The sequence below is a fragment of the Canis lupus genome, chromosome 6 (assembly GCF_011100685.1).
Source record: "Canis lupus familiaris isolate Mischka breed German Shepherd chromosome 6, alternate assembly UU_Cfam_GSD_1.0, whole genome shotgun sequence".
NCBI lineage: Eukaryota > Metazoa > Chordata > Mammalia > Carnivora > Canidae > Canis > Canis lupus.
The window spans coordinates 28,152,508-28,169,557 of record NC_049227.1 but is presented as its reverse complement, the minus strand read 5'-3'; the positions used below and the strand labels follow the sequence as shown (position 1 = coordinate 28,169,557).

The 17,050-nt window shown below is 50.6% G+C and overlaps 1 protein-coding gene across 1 annotated transcript in view; it reads left to right on the top strand.

The window, feature by feature from the left end:
- The window catches only part of ABCC1 (ATP binding cassette subfamily C member 1), a 134,117-nt gene that overhangs the window by 81,725 nt on the left and 35,342 nt on the right, over nt 1-17,050 (top strand). Inside the window, 5 exon segments of the mRNA NM_001002971.1 lie at nt 4,952-5,098; nt 6,767-6,854; nt 9,661-9,736; nt 11,252-11,378; nt 15,338-15,514. Coding sequence (NP_001002971.1) covers nt 4,952-5,098; nt 6,767-6,854; nt 9,661-9,736; nt 11,252-11,378; nt 15,338-15,514 — 615 coding nt within the window.

Genomic DNA, 17,050 nt, shown 5'->3' with positions numbered 1-17,050 from the left:
GAGCACAAGCAGGGGGAGCAGCAGATGGAGGAGGAGAAAAGCAGGCTCCCCGCTGAGCAGGGAGCCCCATGTGAGCCTTGATCCCAGGACCTTGGGATCATGACCTGAGCTGAAAGAAGATGCTTATCTGACTCAAATCACCAGGGTGCCCCTGAATTGCATTTTTTTTTTTTTTTAAATAGGAAGAGCTCTGCAGCCAGAGGGAGAAAGTTGACAGGGTTTAATATGTGTGTTGTGTGACACTTGGGATGGGGGAACCTTTTCCCATAAGGCCTGGCTCTGCACATGGGGTCCTCTAACCAAATGTCCAGTTTCTAGCTCATCACTCAAATGTGCTGGCTCTTCACTTAACATCTCCTGTCCTCATCTTCATTAGGAAGCCATGGCAAGAGATGCTGAAGGGGCGGGCTGGCTTTTCTTGACCTTGAATTTGCCACTCAGTGTGTGTGTGTGTGTGTGTGTGGGGGGGTCGGATTGTGGGGAAGGGCAGGGGCAGTGAGCTTCCAGAGATGGAGTTGGTTAAGCTGTTTGGCATGAAACAGATGAGCCTGGGTGTCAGTTGGGGACCTCAGCCCTGGCCGAGACACCGTAGCCTCTGACTACATTAGGATAAAATATGTAGCCTTTGGTTCCCTTGAAAGGTGTTTGCATGTTCTTTCCACTGGCAAATTCCTGCGCTTCAAGGATGATGAGGTGTTTACCCACCGGTAGGTGTGATGGAAGACAGAGGCCTGGGGAGGTCAGACAAGAGCAAGGATGCCATTTGGGTGGGATTAATGGGATTGTTTTTCTGAAATACAGAGCCTGGCATCTATCATGTACACTTAATGCACTTTCCAAAAATAGTATCCCCCAGGCAGCGGTCAATATTTAGCATTTTGAGTCTTGGAAGGTTTGCAAGCTTCCCCCCTTCTTACCCTTATCTCCCTTCGTTAGGATAATTATCATTCCATTTGGTAATTATCCATTGTGTACTTCTCTGCTGATCAGATCATCCATGGACCTTAACCTTTGTTGTTGTTGTTTTTGCTTGTATTCCTAGAACAGGGGACTTGGCATGGGGTGCACATTCGGTAAATACAATGTAGAATAACTAACTGAATGAGTAAAAGATTTAAATAAACTATGTCAGGAACTGTCGTGAAGTTGGCAGAAACCTCACTCAAATTAACTAGAGTGGGAAAAAATGGGCCTTTTGAGTCACAAAACTGGAAAGTGTAGGAAATTGCTGGTTTTGAGCATGACTGGGACTTCAGGCATGGCTATATCTAGGTGGTCCAAAGGGAATGACCCCTTCTCTATCACTCAGCTCTGCATTCTCTGTTTTCTTTTGTCAGGGAGCTGCTCACCACATAATTACAGTTCATCCTGTCATCTTAGTAGCCCCTGTGGGGGAGAGGGCCCATTGACCCATTTTTCCCATTACTCTCTACAAAGCTGTGGGATTGGGTCTCACTGTGGCACATGCTGTTGGCCTCATGCTTATCCCAGAAGCACTGGGGCCAAGGAGGTGGGATGCTTGGATTGACGAGGGTTGTGGGGCTTCTGTGGAAGCTTGGGGTAGACCATGAGCAATTGGCCAAACCTCATAGACTCAAATTTGGAAAGATTCTGTCCCCCAGAAGAAAATTGGGGATTGTTACTAGAAACAGGAATGGATGTTGGGCAGACTAAATGAACAGATGTCCACACAAAGAGACACCAGGTGTTTTAGGGGTTGGGCTAGAGTAGATGGTTGATTTGTTTTCCACATTTCTCACTGTGGAGGGACTATTAGCTCTTGCTGCGGGACACTTGTTCTTAATTGTTTGCAAAAAACTTTTCACATCCTTGACTCAACCTTCAGGAGGCTGTGGCAACACACCCTCCCCAACTCACCTACTGCTCCAGTCTTTTCACTGACCCCACTTGTCTCCACACACTTCCAAATATACCCCCTGCTAAAGAGAACTCACTCAGTACCCGTTTCCCCTAGACTGTGGGTCTCAGGAATGCCAAACCTGCTGTACACAGTAGGTTCTCAGTTAATAGTTGATGAAGAATGACCTCCACTTCCTGGAGAAGCCAGGGCTGTAGACTCAGGGGCCACATTATGTTGTTTCCTATCCACAAGTGCCCTGTGCTGCCAGCCAGCCTCCCCCACCCCCCAATGATTGCACTAAGGGGGCTGGTGTGTTGTGGTGGTGAGATGCCTGAGGCCTGGTTTTCCCTACTCTTGAGGAGACCCCTCTGAGTGAATGCTCTCCTGCCCACCCGTCTGTTCACCTGCCCACCCATCCATCCGTCCATCTACAAACATGGAGTATCTGGGCTATGCTCCAGTGGCTAGTATAGAGAGAAATCACTGCTCTCATGGAGTGGTCATTCATTCTGATTGGGAGAGATTGATGATAAACAGTAGACATGATAAATACCCCATATAGCGTACTAAGCTGTTGTAAGTGCTATGGAAAAAAAAAAAAGATTGGGGCCAGAGTGATAGGGAGGGCTTGCAGTTTTAAATAGGATGGTTGAAGACCTCACTCAGGAGTCGACACTTGAGTAAAGGCCCAGTGGAGGTGAGGGCTTCCACCAGGGAGTGGGAGGAGCATGTGCAAAGACCCTGTGGCAGGACAGTGCCCGCTCCATAGAAGGAATAACCGTGGAGGCCAGCGGGGCTGGAACAGAAGGAGTGGGGTGGGGCGGGGCAGGGGGGAGGATGGTAGGGGAGGAGGTCAGGCAAGTTACAGGGAAGGGATTGCCCTGGATCCAGAATCAAGACTTTGGTTTCTGTACTAAGTAAAATGGACTGACTTTAGACAGATGGTTTTTTTGGTCCTTAGTATTTTTACTGAGTTATAATTTAACCATCTAAAGTGGACAACCCTAAGGTGTTAAATATATTCACCAGGTTGTGCAACCATCATCAGCCCTATCTAATTCCAGAACATTCCTGTCAACCCAAAAGGAAACCCTACAGTCATTGACAGTCATTCCCTGTTTCTCTGACCCAGGCACGCACTCATCTCTTTCTGGACCCATAGATTTGCCTATTCTGGATGTAAACCAATGAAGTCACATAATACGGGGGTTTTTTTTGTGTGTCTATCCTGGCTTCTCTTTCACTGAGCATCATGTTATAATGGGCCATCCTTGTGGTAGCAGGTGTCAGTGCATGTTCCTTTTTATGGCCGAACACTGTTCCTTTGTGTGGATGTATTTGGGGCGTTCTGAGTTAGAGTTGCTTTAGATGAGAGAGGCTAGTGCGTCATCCTGCTAGTTAATGTCAGAGCCAGAACAGGAACCAGCTCTCTACTTCGCAGCGCCTAGCTCTTGGGACCCAGTTAATAGGTTCTTTGGAAGAACGGACCAACGAGTTTGGACTGGGGCCCGTAACCAGACATAAAAACAGCTGCCATATATTGCATTTTGCTGTGCCCCAGGGCAGTGTGCTGATAAAATAAGCACTTTGCAGAAGTGCCTCATTTCTTGCTGCCAGCAGCCCTGCGAAGGTGTATCACGATTCGCATTTTGTAGATAAGAAAGCGGAGGCTTGCTCCGAGAGGGGAGGTGACATGCACAGGGTCCTACAGCTGATACGGGGCAGAGCTGTTGGTTTTTAATTTTTCAGCTGTGTTACCTGCCAGTATGTAATAAGGAAATGAGGTGACTCTGACCCTGCAAATGCACTGGACCACGCCACAAACGAGAGGCAGGGTCCGCAGGCCAGCATCCTGACTTCCAGGCATTCTGCTCTGAGCTCAAAAGGGCAGGGGCCTGGGCAGTTTATTTCCCGCAGTGAAAGTCTCTACTGTCTCTAGGATCCTGTGGCTCCTGTGGGGGCAGGGACTTGTGTCCATCTGTCGGGATCCAGGGTTGTCTACATTGCTTCTGATAACGTGTACTCGGTGATCTCGTAGGATGCTTGCTCTTCGCCCCGCCTGGCAGCACCTGGCACCTGTCTGTCCCCAACAGTAAAGGAGGGAAAGGCCTGGAAACCTACCTGTTGGTCTCCTGCCTCCCTCCCAAGCTGAGCAGCCCGGCCCCGGATGACTGAGTGTCCTCCCTTTGTCCTGCTGTCTCAAACATCCAAGGCCGAATTCCCGTTGGCTGGGAGCCTCGGTAGTAAATCATGAGGCTCTAATGCACGTCTGACTCTGTGAGGAAGAGAGTACCTTTGCCTCTTAGTTTTGCTTGCTTTCCCCCCATGCCCCCCTTCAATGTTCCTTTCCTGGGAGTACAAAATCCTACATTCTGTGAGCTGGGAGAAATTTTAAACAGTGCCATTAACTTTCCACCTCCACTGTCATTTCATGGATGAGACACAGGAGGCACGGGGAGAGGAGGCAACTTGCCCAGGGTGTTTCTGGGTGCCCTGAAGATTGTCGGAGACCTGCCCTGTGGAGACTGCTGTGGACAAAACCCAAGTCCTCGGCCTCTGTAAAGTTTACACTGTAGTGTAGGGGCAGGTGATAAATACATATGGCACTGCGGTAAAAGGTCATGGAAGTTGCTATGAAGACACATAAGCCAGGATAAAGGATGCAGAGCAGGAGCGGGTCGTTTTGGGTGAAGGGATACGGCAACCTTTCCAACGGGTCAGAGGGAGGAACCAGGCCACCATCTGGATGGGAAGGTCATTTCAGGCAGAGAAACTGCAGGAGCAAAGGCCAGGAGGCACCAGGCGTTGTTATGGGGTCCCCAGAATGTCTGTCCAACCTGCTTTGGAGAAGGTTGGTGCGGAGGCCAGGATTTTCAGCTCCTGGTCACTCACTGATCTAGTTCATCCTTGGGAGTGTTTAGAGAGTGCCTGCTGTGTGCTAGACACTGCTTCAGCTTTTTTTACTACCCTCCTGGTGGCCTATTGTGGGGCGGGCTTGAACACACCACCTGGCCGAGGTAGGGAGTGCTGTTGGTACAGTCATGTCTCTGACGCAGGGACACAAGTCATTGCCATACGCTCTGCTTGCAGGTGGCCTTGTCTACATTTGCTGTCTACGTGACCGTCGACAAGAACAACATCCTCGACGCCCAGAAAGCTTTCGTGTCCTTGGCCTTGTTCAACATCCTCCGGTTCCCTCTGAATATTCTCCCCATGGTCATCAGCAGCATCGTGCAGGTACAGGCGAAGCTGGAGGGACCTCAGGGAGGGGTGATCTGGGGAAATGTGGTAAAAGCACATACAAATCCCCCTCCATGTGGCTCCCTCTGCATTACCTGTCCCACTGTGCGAGGTTGGCCTGATGAGGCTCACACCAGTGGTAGGCCTCAGCCCACTGTTGGGGAAAACCCCAGCCTAAACGCCGCCCCCAGCACCCCCACTGGCCCCAAATCCCTAAAGTCCATGGCAGTGATTCTCTAAAGAGAGGAAACTGTCTGCTCGGTCACACTTTCACTCTCTGTGAAAGTTTCTACACTTTGCAACTAGTGGTATTTTTTTGTATTTTTCTCCCCAGCATTGAACATGTTCATGCTGAAAACCCGATTTTCAGCCACGCAGACAGATCCACCTTAAGATTTGGTTGTACAACTTGGGTTGTATGCTTTTATTAAATAAATTAATAAGCAAATGAAACCCCTTTTTGTTGTGAGAAAATTCAAATGTCCACAGAAGTAGGGAGAGAACAGAACAGTAAGTATAATAATGAACTCTGTAGCATTCACCCAGATTCGACATTTTGCCACACTTGGCTCATCTAATCCTTTTGCTGTCTTCCCTCCCCCTCCCCCACTTCCTTCCTTCTTTTCTTTGCCAAAGAAATTTTTTCTTCTCTTTTTTCTGTTTTTTTCTTTTCTTTCTGTTTTTTTTGTGTTAAGATTTTTTTTTTAATTTTTAAGTGATCTCCATACCCATCGTGGGGCTCCAGCTCATCACCCCGAGATCAAGAGTCACAGGCTCCACCGACAGAGCTAGCCAGGCACCCCTGAGGAATTTTAAAGCCGACCTGAGACCTCTTGACATTTCACCCCTAGATGCTTCAGCGTGCATTTCTTCTTCTGTTGTTTTGTGGGGTTTTTTTTTCCCTTCCATTTACTTTTATGGGATAGGATTGATATATAATGTTGTATACATTTTTTTTAAAGATTTTATTTATTCATGATAGACATAGAGAGAGGCAGAGACACAGGCAGAGGGAGAAGCAGGCTCCATGCAGGGAGCCTGATGTGGGACTTGATCCCAGGTCTCCAGGATCATGCCCTGGGCCAAAGGCAGGCGCTGAACCTCTGAGCCACCCAGGGATCCCCTGTTGTGTACATTTAAGGCATTACAACGTGTTGATCTCACACCTTGGTGTGTAGCTGCCAGATGACCGCTGGGGAGTTAGCTCACACCTCTATCATGTCACATGATAGCATTTCCTTTTTCGGACAGGGGCTGTGGAGATACTGTCCATTAGCCACCTCGAAGCATGGACCGCAGTATTGCTGATCGTCATCACTCTGCAACAGCTCTCCCAGCTCTTGCTTCTCCCCCTGCCACTTGGTGGCAAGTTTGTCCCCCTACACAGGGCCACTGCCTCTTGTCATTCTTTCTTAATCCCCCCTGCCCTCTTTTTTTTTTTTTAATGCCCGTTGTGGGCTCTGAAAGGAAAATACACAAGAAACCAAAACCTGTTCTGTGTTTCATTCTGAGGCACACTCTTGTGGGAAACACCAAGCCTCCAGAGAGGAGGGAGGATGTGGCCTCTCAACACCCAGGGGAAACCACGAGAAGTTAGCCTCGAACTGTTCGTTTTGCAAAAATACTTTGAAAACTAACTGCAGCCTGCAATTGCTTTCTCTGTAGGCAAGTGTCTCCCTCAAACGCCTCCGGATCTTCCTGTCTCACGAGGAGCTAGAGCCTGACAGCATTGAGCGAAGGCCCGTCAAAGACGGTGTGTGTGTGTTGAGTTCCCCTGTGCCACCCTTGTGCTCGCCCTGTGGCATGGAGGCTCCCCTTGGGGGTGGCTGCACCCTCAGCCTGCCTGCGAGGCCCCAGGGAGCAGGAGCTCTGCAGAGCCGGGTGGGCGTCGGGCCTTATCTTGCATATCCCAGGCTGGCAAACTTCAACTTCTATTTTCTTGGTGTTTTCTGGTTATGAGACCGCCAGAGGGTGAGGCCTCCCACACGGAGCAGGCTCTGGGGCTCAGATCTCCTCTGTTCTGGGCCAATGGGCAGGCAGGCACAGCAAGGACATCAGAGACTGACCGCCTCTGTGTACTTGGGCAGGTCACTTGACTGCCCCGAGCCTGTTTCCCCATCTCAGTAATGGGAACAAAGATGGCTTTGTGTGTCAGAGTGTTATATTTATTTTATTTTATTATTATTATTATTTTTATGTGTCAGAGTGTTACGTGGTGAATTTTTACTGGTAGGCTTCTGTCTTTTGTGACTCAGTAATTTATCATTTCCTAGGCAGCCGCCCTGAGTGGGGATCTTATTCCCAGCTGTATGTCCAAGCACTTAATCATAAATATTAATGCATTACCGACAGTGACTACTTTTCACTTGAGTGACACTCCCATCGTGCACATTGGAAATGTGGAAACCCCCATTTTACAGATGAGGAAACTGGCTTAAGTCACTGGCCCGAGACTGCACAGCTAATAAGAAGTAGAGGCAGGATTCAGAGCCACAGCCAGTCAGTGGAATCTGCTCTGAGCCACTCTACAGTGTTGCCATAGGAAGATTTGCTGAGCGCCTACTGTGTGCCCAGCACCACAGCGGTATGCAGTCCATGTCATTATTAGCTGTTGTACTTCACCGAGAAGCACAGTGAGGCCCAGAGAAGTTAAGTAACTTGCCCAAGCCCGTCCAGCTAGGCAGCGGCGGTACAGGGACTGGACCCATAGAGTTGGGCTCCAGAGCCCAGTAAATACAGGTCAGGGGAACAAACACGTGTATGCGTTTGTTGAAAGGTCTGAGCAGTGCCCACCCCTAGTAGGCTTTCAGATATCCTCGGTGGTGTGCAGGACACTTAGCGCAGCACCTGGTCTGCACACGTGGTGGCCGTTACTCCCCTAGGGGGAGAGAGAAGGGATCTGGGACGTTTGCAACTCAACCCTTTAGGGCTGGTTCCTTAGCCTCAGTGCTGCCGACGTTCGAGGCCTGAGCGTTCTTTGCTCTGGGGGCCGTCCCCTGAACTACAGGGTGCTGAGCAGCATGCATGGCCTCTACCCACTAGATGCCAGTGGCACCCACCCAGTTTTGACAAACCAGAACTGTCTCCAGACATGATGTCCCTTGGGAGGGGGCCACAAAGTTGCCCCCATTGAGGACCCCTATTTATAGAATGCTGGAATCCTCTTCCCGGTATCCCTGGCCTTGGTCATGAGTTTCTGCCGTCCCAAGGACCTGGTCTCCCCCGCTACCCTGTAGATGGTACAGTGCCATCTCCTCCTGGGTCACATTTCTCTGTGTAACATGGGGCCAAAGTTTGGGACAGCCCAGGGAGGTTTCAGGTTCGTAAAGTAGCTCCCAGCTCCCTGCGGGGGTCCTATTGGAAACCACCCCCAGGCTTCCTGGTGCGGTCCAGGCCTCAGCACCCCCTTCTTAGACAGGTTGACTTTTTGAGATGTTTATCTACACTCTATGGGTGCCTGACGAGGCCACCTTGGCAGCTCCCAGCCATGTATGGTGTTTTCTAGCTTGTCTGGTTCAAGAGGCTTTTCTTAAATTACTTAAATAGCACCTTCCAATTTGTTCCTCATTCTGTTGCAAGGGGGCAGGGTGCAGGGCATAGGTGGAGGGAGGGTGAGGTTAGGTTAACCAGTAACTTCCTCTTGCTGGGGGGTTTTTGTTTCTTTGATGTGTGTGTGGGGTGGGGGGAGGATGTCTTTTCTTTCTCTGATAGCTTAAAAGCCCGTCCATCTTATCTCTAGGTGGTTTTAAGGAGACTCATAATGAAGAGTTAGAAATTATTGTTTCAAGTAAGGGGGACATGAGGTCAAAGGACAGGAAGGGGGGAAGTAGATGCGGACGGAGGACAGAGGGGCCGGCATCTGAGAATCCAGGGCTGTTGTGGATAGAATGCTGGCTTTGTCCTAGGGCCCTGCCCACCCGGATCCGCCCTGATCCTCCCCGTGATACCCCACCTCCTGCCTTTTCAGTCTGTGAATGGTGTTTCAGAAAGACTGACCTCCTGTGATGTGAGCCTGGGAAGGGGGATCCGGGGAGAGGTGTTAGGAGGCAGCCCTGCAATCTGGGTACTTGGTACTTTGGCCCTGGACCCCGCTTGAACATAAAGGAAGGGCCTAGGGTGTGGTGAGGGCCGGGGCCGGGGGGGCGGGGGGGGGGGGGTAGGCTGATGGAGAGAGCTGCTGCTTCCCCACTGGCCTTGCCTCCTGCTGGGCCGCCCACAGCTGCCTGATCCTCCCAAGATGGGGTGAGGGAGCCAAGAGCCTTGAGGAAACCCCGGGGGGTCCCTCCCACCCCCGACCACTGCCAGATGGGCATCTGGATGGTGCAACCTCCTGTCATTCGGGGCAGAGCCCTGTTGTGGTTTCCTTCTGTTTTGTGGGTCTGGTTGGGGTTCTTTAGAAACCGAGGCTGATGTAACTAGATAATGCCTAGTGCAAGTGTCTCACATCTGGCACTGAGCTAAACAAAGATTAGGGAAAAAATAAAAAAAGCGAGAGCCTCCTGCTCACACTCAGTCTCAGGACTTCCATCTCTGCCTGACATGTTGCTGGTGCTTTTCAGGCGGGGGCGCCAACAGCATCACTGTGAAGAATGCCACGTTCACGTGGGCCCGGAGCGACCCTCCAACGCTAAGCGGGTAAGCTGGGATGTCGAGAGAGCCACAAAGCTCCGGCCAAACATGGGTTTGAATTCTAGCCACACTCTGTGACACTGAAGAGGCCACTTTGCCTTTCTGAGCCTCAGTTTACCCATCTGGGAAGTAGGTCCAGATGTCTCCCCTTGGGCTGCAGGAAGGAGCAGGTGCGAGTGTGCTGGCACAGAGGGTTCCTTTGGATTGTAAATGACAGAAGCCTTGCACAGATAGGCATAGGCAACAAACGGAGATTTTTGGGTTGCATGAGTGAGGCCACTCTCAGGTACAGTGTGATCCAGGGGCTCGGTGTCATCAGGGTTCTCTCCATCTTGTCTCTCTTCAGTTTCCCTCCGTGCTGCTCCCTCTGTCAAGCTGCCTCTCCCTTCATGATGGCAAATGGCCCCCATCCGCTAGGAGTGTACCTGTTACCAGGGCTGGAGACACCCGCCCCCCCCCCCCCCCCCCCACGTCTCACTGGTCCACATTGGGTCATGTGCGCCTCCCTGAGCCAGTCACATGCTGGGAGAGACAGCGCACCCGGATTGGCGGGGCTGGGTCTGAGGCCGTGATGCTGCAGAGGGTGGCAGGCAGGCTGGGATCTGCTGAAGGGAATGCTTGTCAGCAGGGATTGGCTCCCAGGACACATGCCTCTTCTCCATCCTGTCCAGGGTCCTCGGCTGCCTGAGTCCCCCTCTCTTCCCACCCAGCCCTCATTTTCCCACAGCACACAGCGTCCAGGGAATTGCCCCAGTTCCCCGGGCCACTTGTCAGGTGCCTCTCTACTGCCTTCTGACCTGGGGAGGCCTTGCCCCCTGGCTCTGTCAGGCTTCCCCATAGGAGTCCCCGAAACACAGGGCTAAGTTTATCCCCCAAACCCCTTAATGGTTACCCCCTCACCAGATGGCCACATCGCTGCTGTGTATTAACTCAGGAAACAGGCCTGCGTGGGAGCGGGGGCAGCGAACGCTCTAGAGAAAAGAATCTTTGTTGACACCTCCCTTGAAAACCCCTGCATGCTTGGGAAGTTCTCATGTCTAACTTAAGTCTTGCCTGCTTCAATTTTAGCTTTTCTCTCATCTCTTCATCTCTGTCGTCTTCTTGCTCCAGTCACCCACCCCACTCCCACCCTTGAACTCCCCAAACCTTTCCCAATCCGCACCTTTTCTCTCCTCAGCCTGTAAAAATACTCCATTCCCGCCTGGACAGTCCCAGGAGCTGCCTCCCTGGGCTTCGTGTTCTGTGGTGGCCCCGCCATCCGTCCCCCCCTCCGCACCAGAGCAAAAGCATGATGCGTGTGGCCGTGCCACAGATTCACAGCATTGACCAAGCCAGTGACAGCAAACGTCTGACAGTATTTCCACTGAAATGTTGAAGCCATAATAGCATCTGTGGGAAAGCAGAGCCGGAGCGAGGAAACCTGCCTCCCGCCTCTGTCCACGCTGGGTGCATCCGGCCGCGGTGGGCCGCCACCTGTTCGGGCGAGGGCGTGGCTGACGCGGAGCACCTGTGTCATTTCAGCATCACCTTCTCCATTCCGGAAGGTTCCTTGGTGGCCGTGGTGGGCCAGGTGGGCTGCGGAAAGTCGTCTCTGCTCTCGGCACTCCTGGCGGAGATGGACAAGGTGGAGGGGCATGTGGCTATCAAGGTAGGACGGGGACTGGGCAGGTGAGGGGTAGCTGGCCGGGGCGGGGGGGGGGGGGGCTGCCGGCCTGAGGGGAAGGTCAAGTGCGATGCTGGGTTTTGTTTCCCGACAGCCCCTTGATAGAAGCAAGAGCAGCCAGGACTCCCTCCTCCTCTCTCATTCTCTGCTCTTGCCCGTGCCCTGCTAGAAGGCAAGAGTTGGCCTCACTAATTTCCTGTCATATTCCAGCCCCGGGAATAGCGCCCAGCAAGTAGTAGGTGCTCCATAAATACCGAGTAAACACATGGGTGCTCCCTGGTCCTCTCCCTCACTCGCTCACCCTCTCCTGGCCTCTGGCCCCCTGTGCATCTCATGGTCTTAGTGGCATGAGTCTTTCTGGCTTGTTCTTTCTGTACATGCATCTCTCTGTATCACTTTTTATAAATGTAGCAAAACGTAAACGTAAAAGTGTTTATTTGTATCTTTTTGTTTTGTTTTTTGTTTTTTTTGTTTTTGTTTTTTTTTTTTTAGAGAATCCTCTTGAAGAAAACTTTTTAAATCCCAAGCATTCCTGGGATTCTTAATATGGGACTAAAAGAAGGACTCACAGTTTTTATTGGTTTTTAAATATACAGAGTACTTTGAACTAAGTTTGGAATACTTCTCAGGAGAGAGTTTAAAAGGCTGCTTCACTGACCAGATTAGTCTCATTGGAAGTCAAGAACCCCTTTGTGCATTTAGCTTATGCCCCATGAAGGACCTTGCCTGGTGTAAGAGTCTTCCCTCAAAGTTTTATTGACACCGGCATTTCCTGGAGCGTGGTCTACAGCAAACTCCTCTTGCAGTCGTTTGGAGGGTAGAAAGTTCTGGACTCCCACGAACTTGGGAGATGCTGCAAACTCCGCTTCCCTCCCTCTCGGTGACTTAAAGTAAACATTAATAAAGTAAAGGCTCGGGGATCCCTGGGTGGCGCAGCGGTTTAGCGCCGGCCTTTGGCCCAGGGCGCGATCATGGAGACCCGGGATCGAGTCCCACGTCGGGCTCCCAGTGCATGGAGCCTGCTTCTCCTTCTGCCTATGTCTCTGCCTCTCTCTCTCTCTGTGTGACTATCATAAATAAATAAAAATTAAAAAATAAAATAAAGTAAAGGCTCTGAGAAGTCCCGTGAGGTGAAGAAGACCCATTTAACTTTGGGTCACCCAGTGTGTCCCAGACATATTTGCCCATACTCTTTATTATTTGTTCAACAACTGTTGGCATAATGTCTCTGAAAGTCTCCTCTTGGGAATGCTGGTTTATGTAGTTGTTTTTATTTCAGAGCGAAATCCTTCGTTTATATGAGGCCCTTTAGCCTGGTATGCATTGGTAGAGAAGTACACTTTATAATCGTTGGATCTAAACTAATGACATTTAGCTGTGATTTTAAATGTCCTATCACTGCTCTCAAGTGCATGTTTACTAAAATAAGATTAATGACCACTGTGACCTAGGTTGATGGAGAAGACTCTAAACCATCCGCGTTGTGTTCTGTTTCATTGATGGGGTTCCCACGACTGCAGCTCTATTGACCTTTCGGGCTGGATGATTTTCTTCTGTGGGGGCCGTGCTGTGCTTCTGTAGAGTGTTCAGCAGCGTTCCTGACCTCCATCCACTAGATGCTGGTAGCAGCCTCCAGTTGGGACAACCGAGAGTTGTCTGGATGTTGTCAGATGTCCCCTGGGGAGCAGAATTGCTCCTGGTCGAGAATTGCCATTTTAAAGTAAAAGTATTAAAAAAGCCTTTAAATACAAAAATAATAGGTCTAGAAGTTGAGGTTGCACCCGAGTATTTGGTTCGATGGGTTGACAGATTTCTAACTGGTTATTTTACCGTGCAAAGGCGCATGCTAGAAATATTAATTTTCTCCGAATATTTTTTTTTGTCTGAATTACCTGTGGGCCCTCTGGTGGGACTTTGTGATATTTTGGTCTCTTTTGAAGTGAGGGCATTAGAGTCAGCAGTTTAGCCTAGTAAATATTTATCTGAGAATGGGATCCCTGGGTGGCGCAGCGGTTTGGCGCCTGCCTTTGGCCCAGGGCGCGATCCTGGAGACCCGGGATCGAATCCCACGTCAGGCTCCCGGTGCATGGAGCCTGCTTCTCCCTCTGCCTGTGTCTCTGCCTCTCTCTCTCTCTCTGTGACTATCATAAATAAATAAAAATTAAAAAAAAATATTTATCTGAGAATGAAGGTTAAATTTGGGACAGCTGGATCCCACTGCCAGCCTCATCCCCCTAGAATTCCCTTATGTAACAATCTTTACTGGGATGCCTGAGTGGTTCAGTGGTTGAGCATCTGCCTTCAGCTCAGGGTGTGATCCTAGAGTTCTGGGATCGAGTCCCACATCGGGCTCCCTGTGAGAAGCCTGCTTCGCCCTCTGCCTCTGCCTTCTCTCTGTGTCTCTCATGAGTAAATAAATAAAATCTTAAAAAAAAAAAAAAAAAAAGCATCTTTACTGGCCCTTCCAGGAAAGCCCACACTCCCCATCAGGACCCTCAGGACCCCTGGCCTGGTGTGAGCTGGCCCCCCACTCCCCTGCACGTTCCTACCTGTCTTCCCCCTCACACCATGTTCCAGTCGTACTTGCCTTCCTGTTCCTTGAATGTTCTAGGTTCTTCTCATCTCTGGACCTTTGCCCGTGCTGTTCCCTCTGACCAGCTATGCTCTTCCACCCCCTGTTTGTCACACCTGCTTATCCTCACCTGTTGATCATTACTTAAAACTTTCTTACTAAAATACGTGAAACAGATACCCTCACCCCTAGCCCTTATTCTAATGACATTCTTGGCACTTTATCACGTGGAAATGAACACTGAACTTTGGAAATGGACAATTTTTGAAACTGATGTCCTTGCTTAAATTTCATCAAGGAAATTTACCTGAGCAATCCTTCTGTGATGACCCAAGCTAGGTCTCCCTTTATATATATATGTATACACATATATAATGAATATATATATACATATATAATGAATATATATTCATTGATTCATGAGAGACACCGAGAGAGAGAGAGATTGAGAAAGGCAGAGACACAGGCAGAGGGAGAAGCAGGCTCCCTGCAGGGAGCCTGACATGGGACTCGATCCGGGTCTCCAGGATCAGGCCCTGGGCTGAAGGCGGCGCTAAAGCCCTGAGCCACCTTGGCTGCCCTAGGTCTCCCTTTTTTTTTTTTTTTTTTTTTTTTAATTTTTATTTATTTATGATAGTCACAGAGACGAGAGAGAGGCAGAGACACAGGCAGAGGGAGAAGCAGGCTCCATGCACCGGGAGCCCGACGTGGGATTCGATCCCGGGTCTCCAGGATCGCGCCCTGGGCCAAAGGCTGGCGCCAAACTGCTGCGCCACCCAGGGATCCCTAGGTCTCCCTTTTTAAAAGACGTCTTGAAGGATGCATATATTTTTCTCTCTTAGCATTTACCATAACTATAATCAAATTATTTTTTTATTTTGTCAGGGATTTCTTACTTTTTTTTAAGATTTTTTTTGGGGGGGAGAGAAAAAGAGTACATGAGTAAGGGAGGAGGGCTAGAGGGAAAGGGAGAAGCAGAATTCCTGCTGAGCAGGGAGCCCAACATGGGGCTCGATCCCAGGACCCTGAGATCCTGACCTGAGCCTATGAGCCACCCAGGCGCCCCAGGGTCGTCTTTTTCTTGAGATGGAGGAGTTTTAGTGGCTGCTGGAAGCATTCAGTGAATACTTATTAAGCACAGAACTATCATCTGTGCCAATTTCCACTCCTGAATTCCTGATATTAGAGTCCGTGACTGACCCAGCATGAGGTCTGATCCTAGCTCTGGCATCTGAGTCTGCCATGACTCAGTTTCCCCTTGCTTGAACAGTGGGTGCGATAAAAATATCTTGGGAAGTAGGGCTCTCCAGGTGGGTGGGTGGGCTGGCTGCTATCTTGATCACCAAGGCTTGTCTGTCTTGCTGCCTTCTAGGGCTCAGTGGCCTACGTCCCCCAGCAGGCCTGGATTCAGAATGATTCTCTCCGAGAAAACATCCTTTTTGGACGCCAGCTACAGGAACGGTATTATAAGGCTGTGATTGAAGCCTGTGCCCTCCTCCCAGATCTGGAAATCCTGCCCAGCGGGGACCGGACAGAGATTGGTGAGAAGGTCAGTACGGCTTCAGCATGGCTCCTATTACTGGTGAGCCAGAAAATCTTCTCCCATTAGTGTGTGTGTGAGTTGATTGTGGGGGGCTGACCCACACTGGGCTCAGCTAGCCAGCTCCACTCCACATGGCAAGCCCACTGTGCTCAGGTCCAGCCTGTGGGATTGGCTGGGGTCTGCCCCAGACCCCATCTTGTTGGGGCTTAGGCTGAAGGGGCAGTAGCTCTTCCCTGAAGAGGGGGGGAGCTCTCATGGTGGCAGCGGAAGCCCAAGAGAACCCCCCCGCAAAAAAAACGAAAAACAAAACCACGTGATGACCCTTAAAGCATATCGTCATTTTCATTTGATTGAACAGAAAGATACGGGAGCAGCAAGTGCACCCTACCTTTACAGTCACTTGGCAGTAATCATATGACAGAGGGTGCTGTACAGGGGGCAGGGTACCCCTGGAGTCAGAGGTCCACAGTCTCTTTCAAAATAAGGATAGTAGTAAAAAGAACACTAGAGTAGCTAACAGTTACTGAGCATTTACTGTGTGCCAGGCAGTGTCATAAGCATTTTACATGCATTCCGTCCTACAGCAAGGCCATGAGATGGACTTTACTGTCATTTCTATTTCATGGTTAAGGAGGAAGAGGCATAGAGGGGCTGAGTGACTTGCCCTAGCTTTTTCCCACCTCAGGGCCTTTGCATGTGCTTTTTCCTTTGCTCGGCCTGCCTGTTGCAACACCCCTGGTGGTTATCTGGTGTATGCGTGGGGAGTACAAATGTTCCACAGCAGCACCAAGGAGCTTTCCTGCCTCTCTTTAGTTATAAGCCAGTGGCTTCACCAGCTTCCTTCGTTGGTGAGCGATTTCTTTTATCTGAGGGACGTCTACAGCCCCTTGGAAAGAAAAACAACTATTAGCAGGGCTCTTTGGGTTTTCAGTTAGCAGAGGAGCCTGGGCTAGCTGTTGTTTTAATACAAAGTGTCTGTTTCTACCACTTGCGGAGACTCCTAACTGTCCCTGTGTAGGTCCCAGGACCAGACTCTAAAATGAGAGAATATGCTTGGGTCTGGTGTCTGCCCCTCGGCCAGGGGGCAGACCAGGGAGTTGTGGCCAGGGGGCCCATTCAAAAGAATGTGACTGCCAGGACCCCAGCTCGGTGCCTGGGGAGGGCAGGCCTCCCTCAGGAGAGACTGGGCACTTAACCAGTGGGCCGTCCACTTTGTGGGCGGTCCATCCCCGGCCACATACAGAGATGACAGGCTGTCATCTGTTCCTGGAGGGAGGGCTGGCAGTGCTGCTGTGTGCTCCGTGGAGCACCCCCGTGGGAGTTAGAAATGCGTGCCCTTCCTGCCGGTGAGTGGGGCTGGGTTTCGGCACCCCCAGGGTACAGCCTGCCTCTGCTCTATGTGCTTTCACAGCGACGGAGAGAGCAGAGCAGCCTCGCAAATGTGTTAGCTGTTATCACCTGTAACAGCAGCAGCCGCAGTAGGATCATCACTGTGCGTGCTGCTGCCTTCCTTGCAGCCCCCCATCATTTGCTGCCACCAGC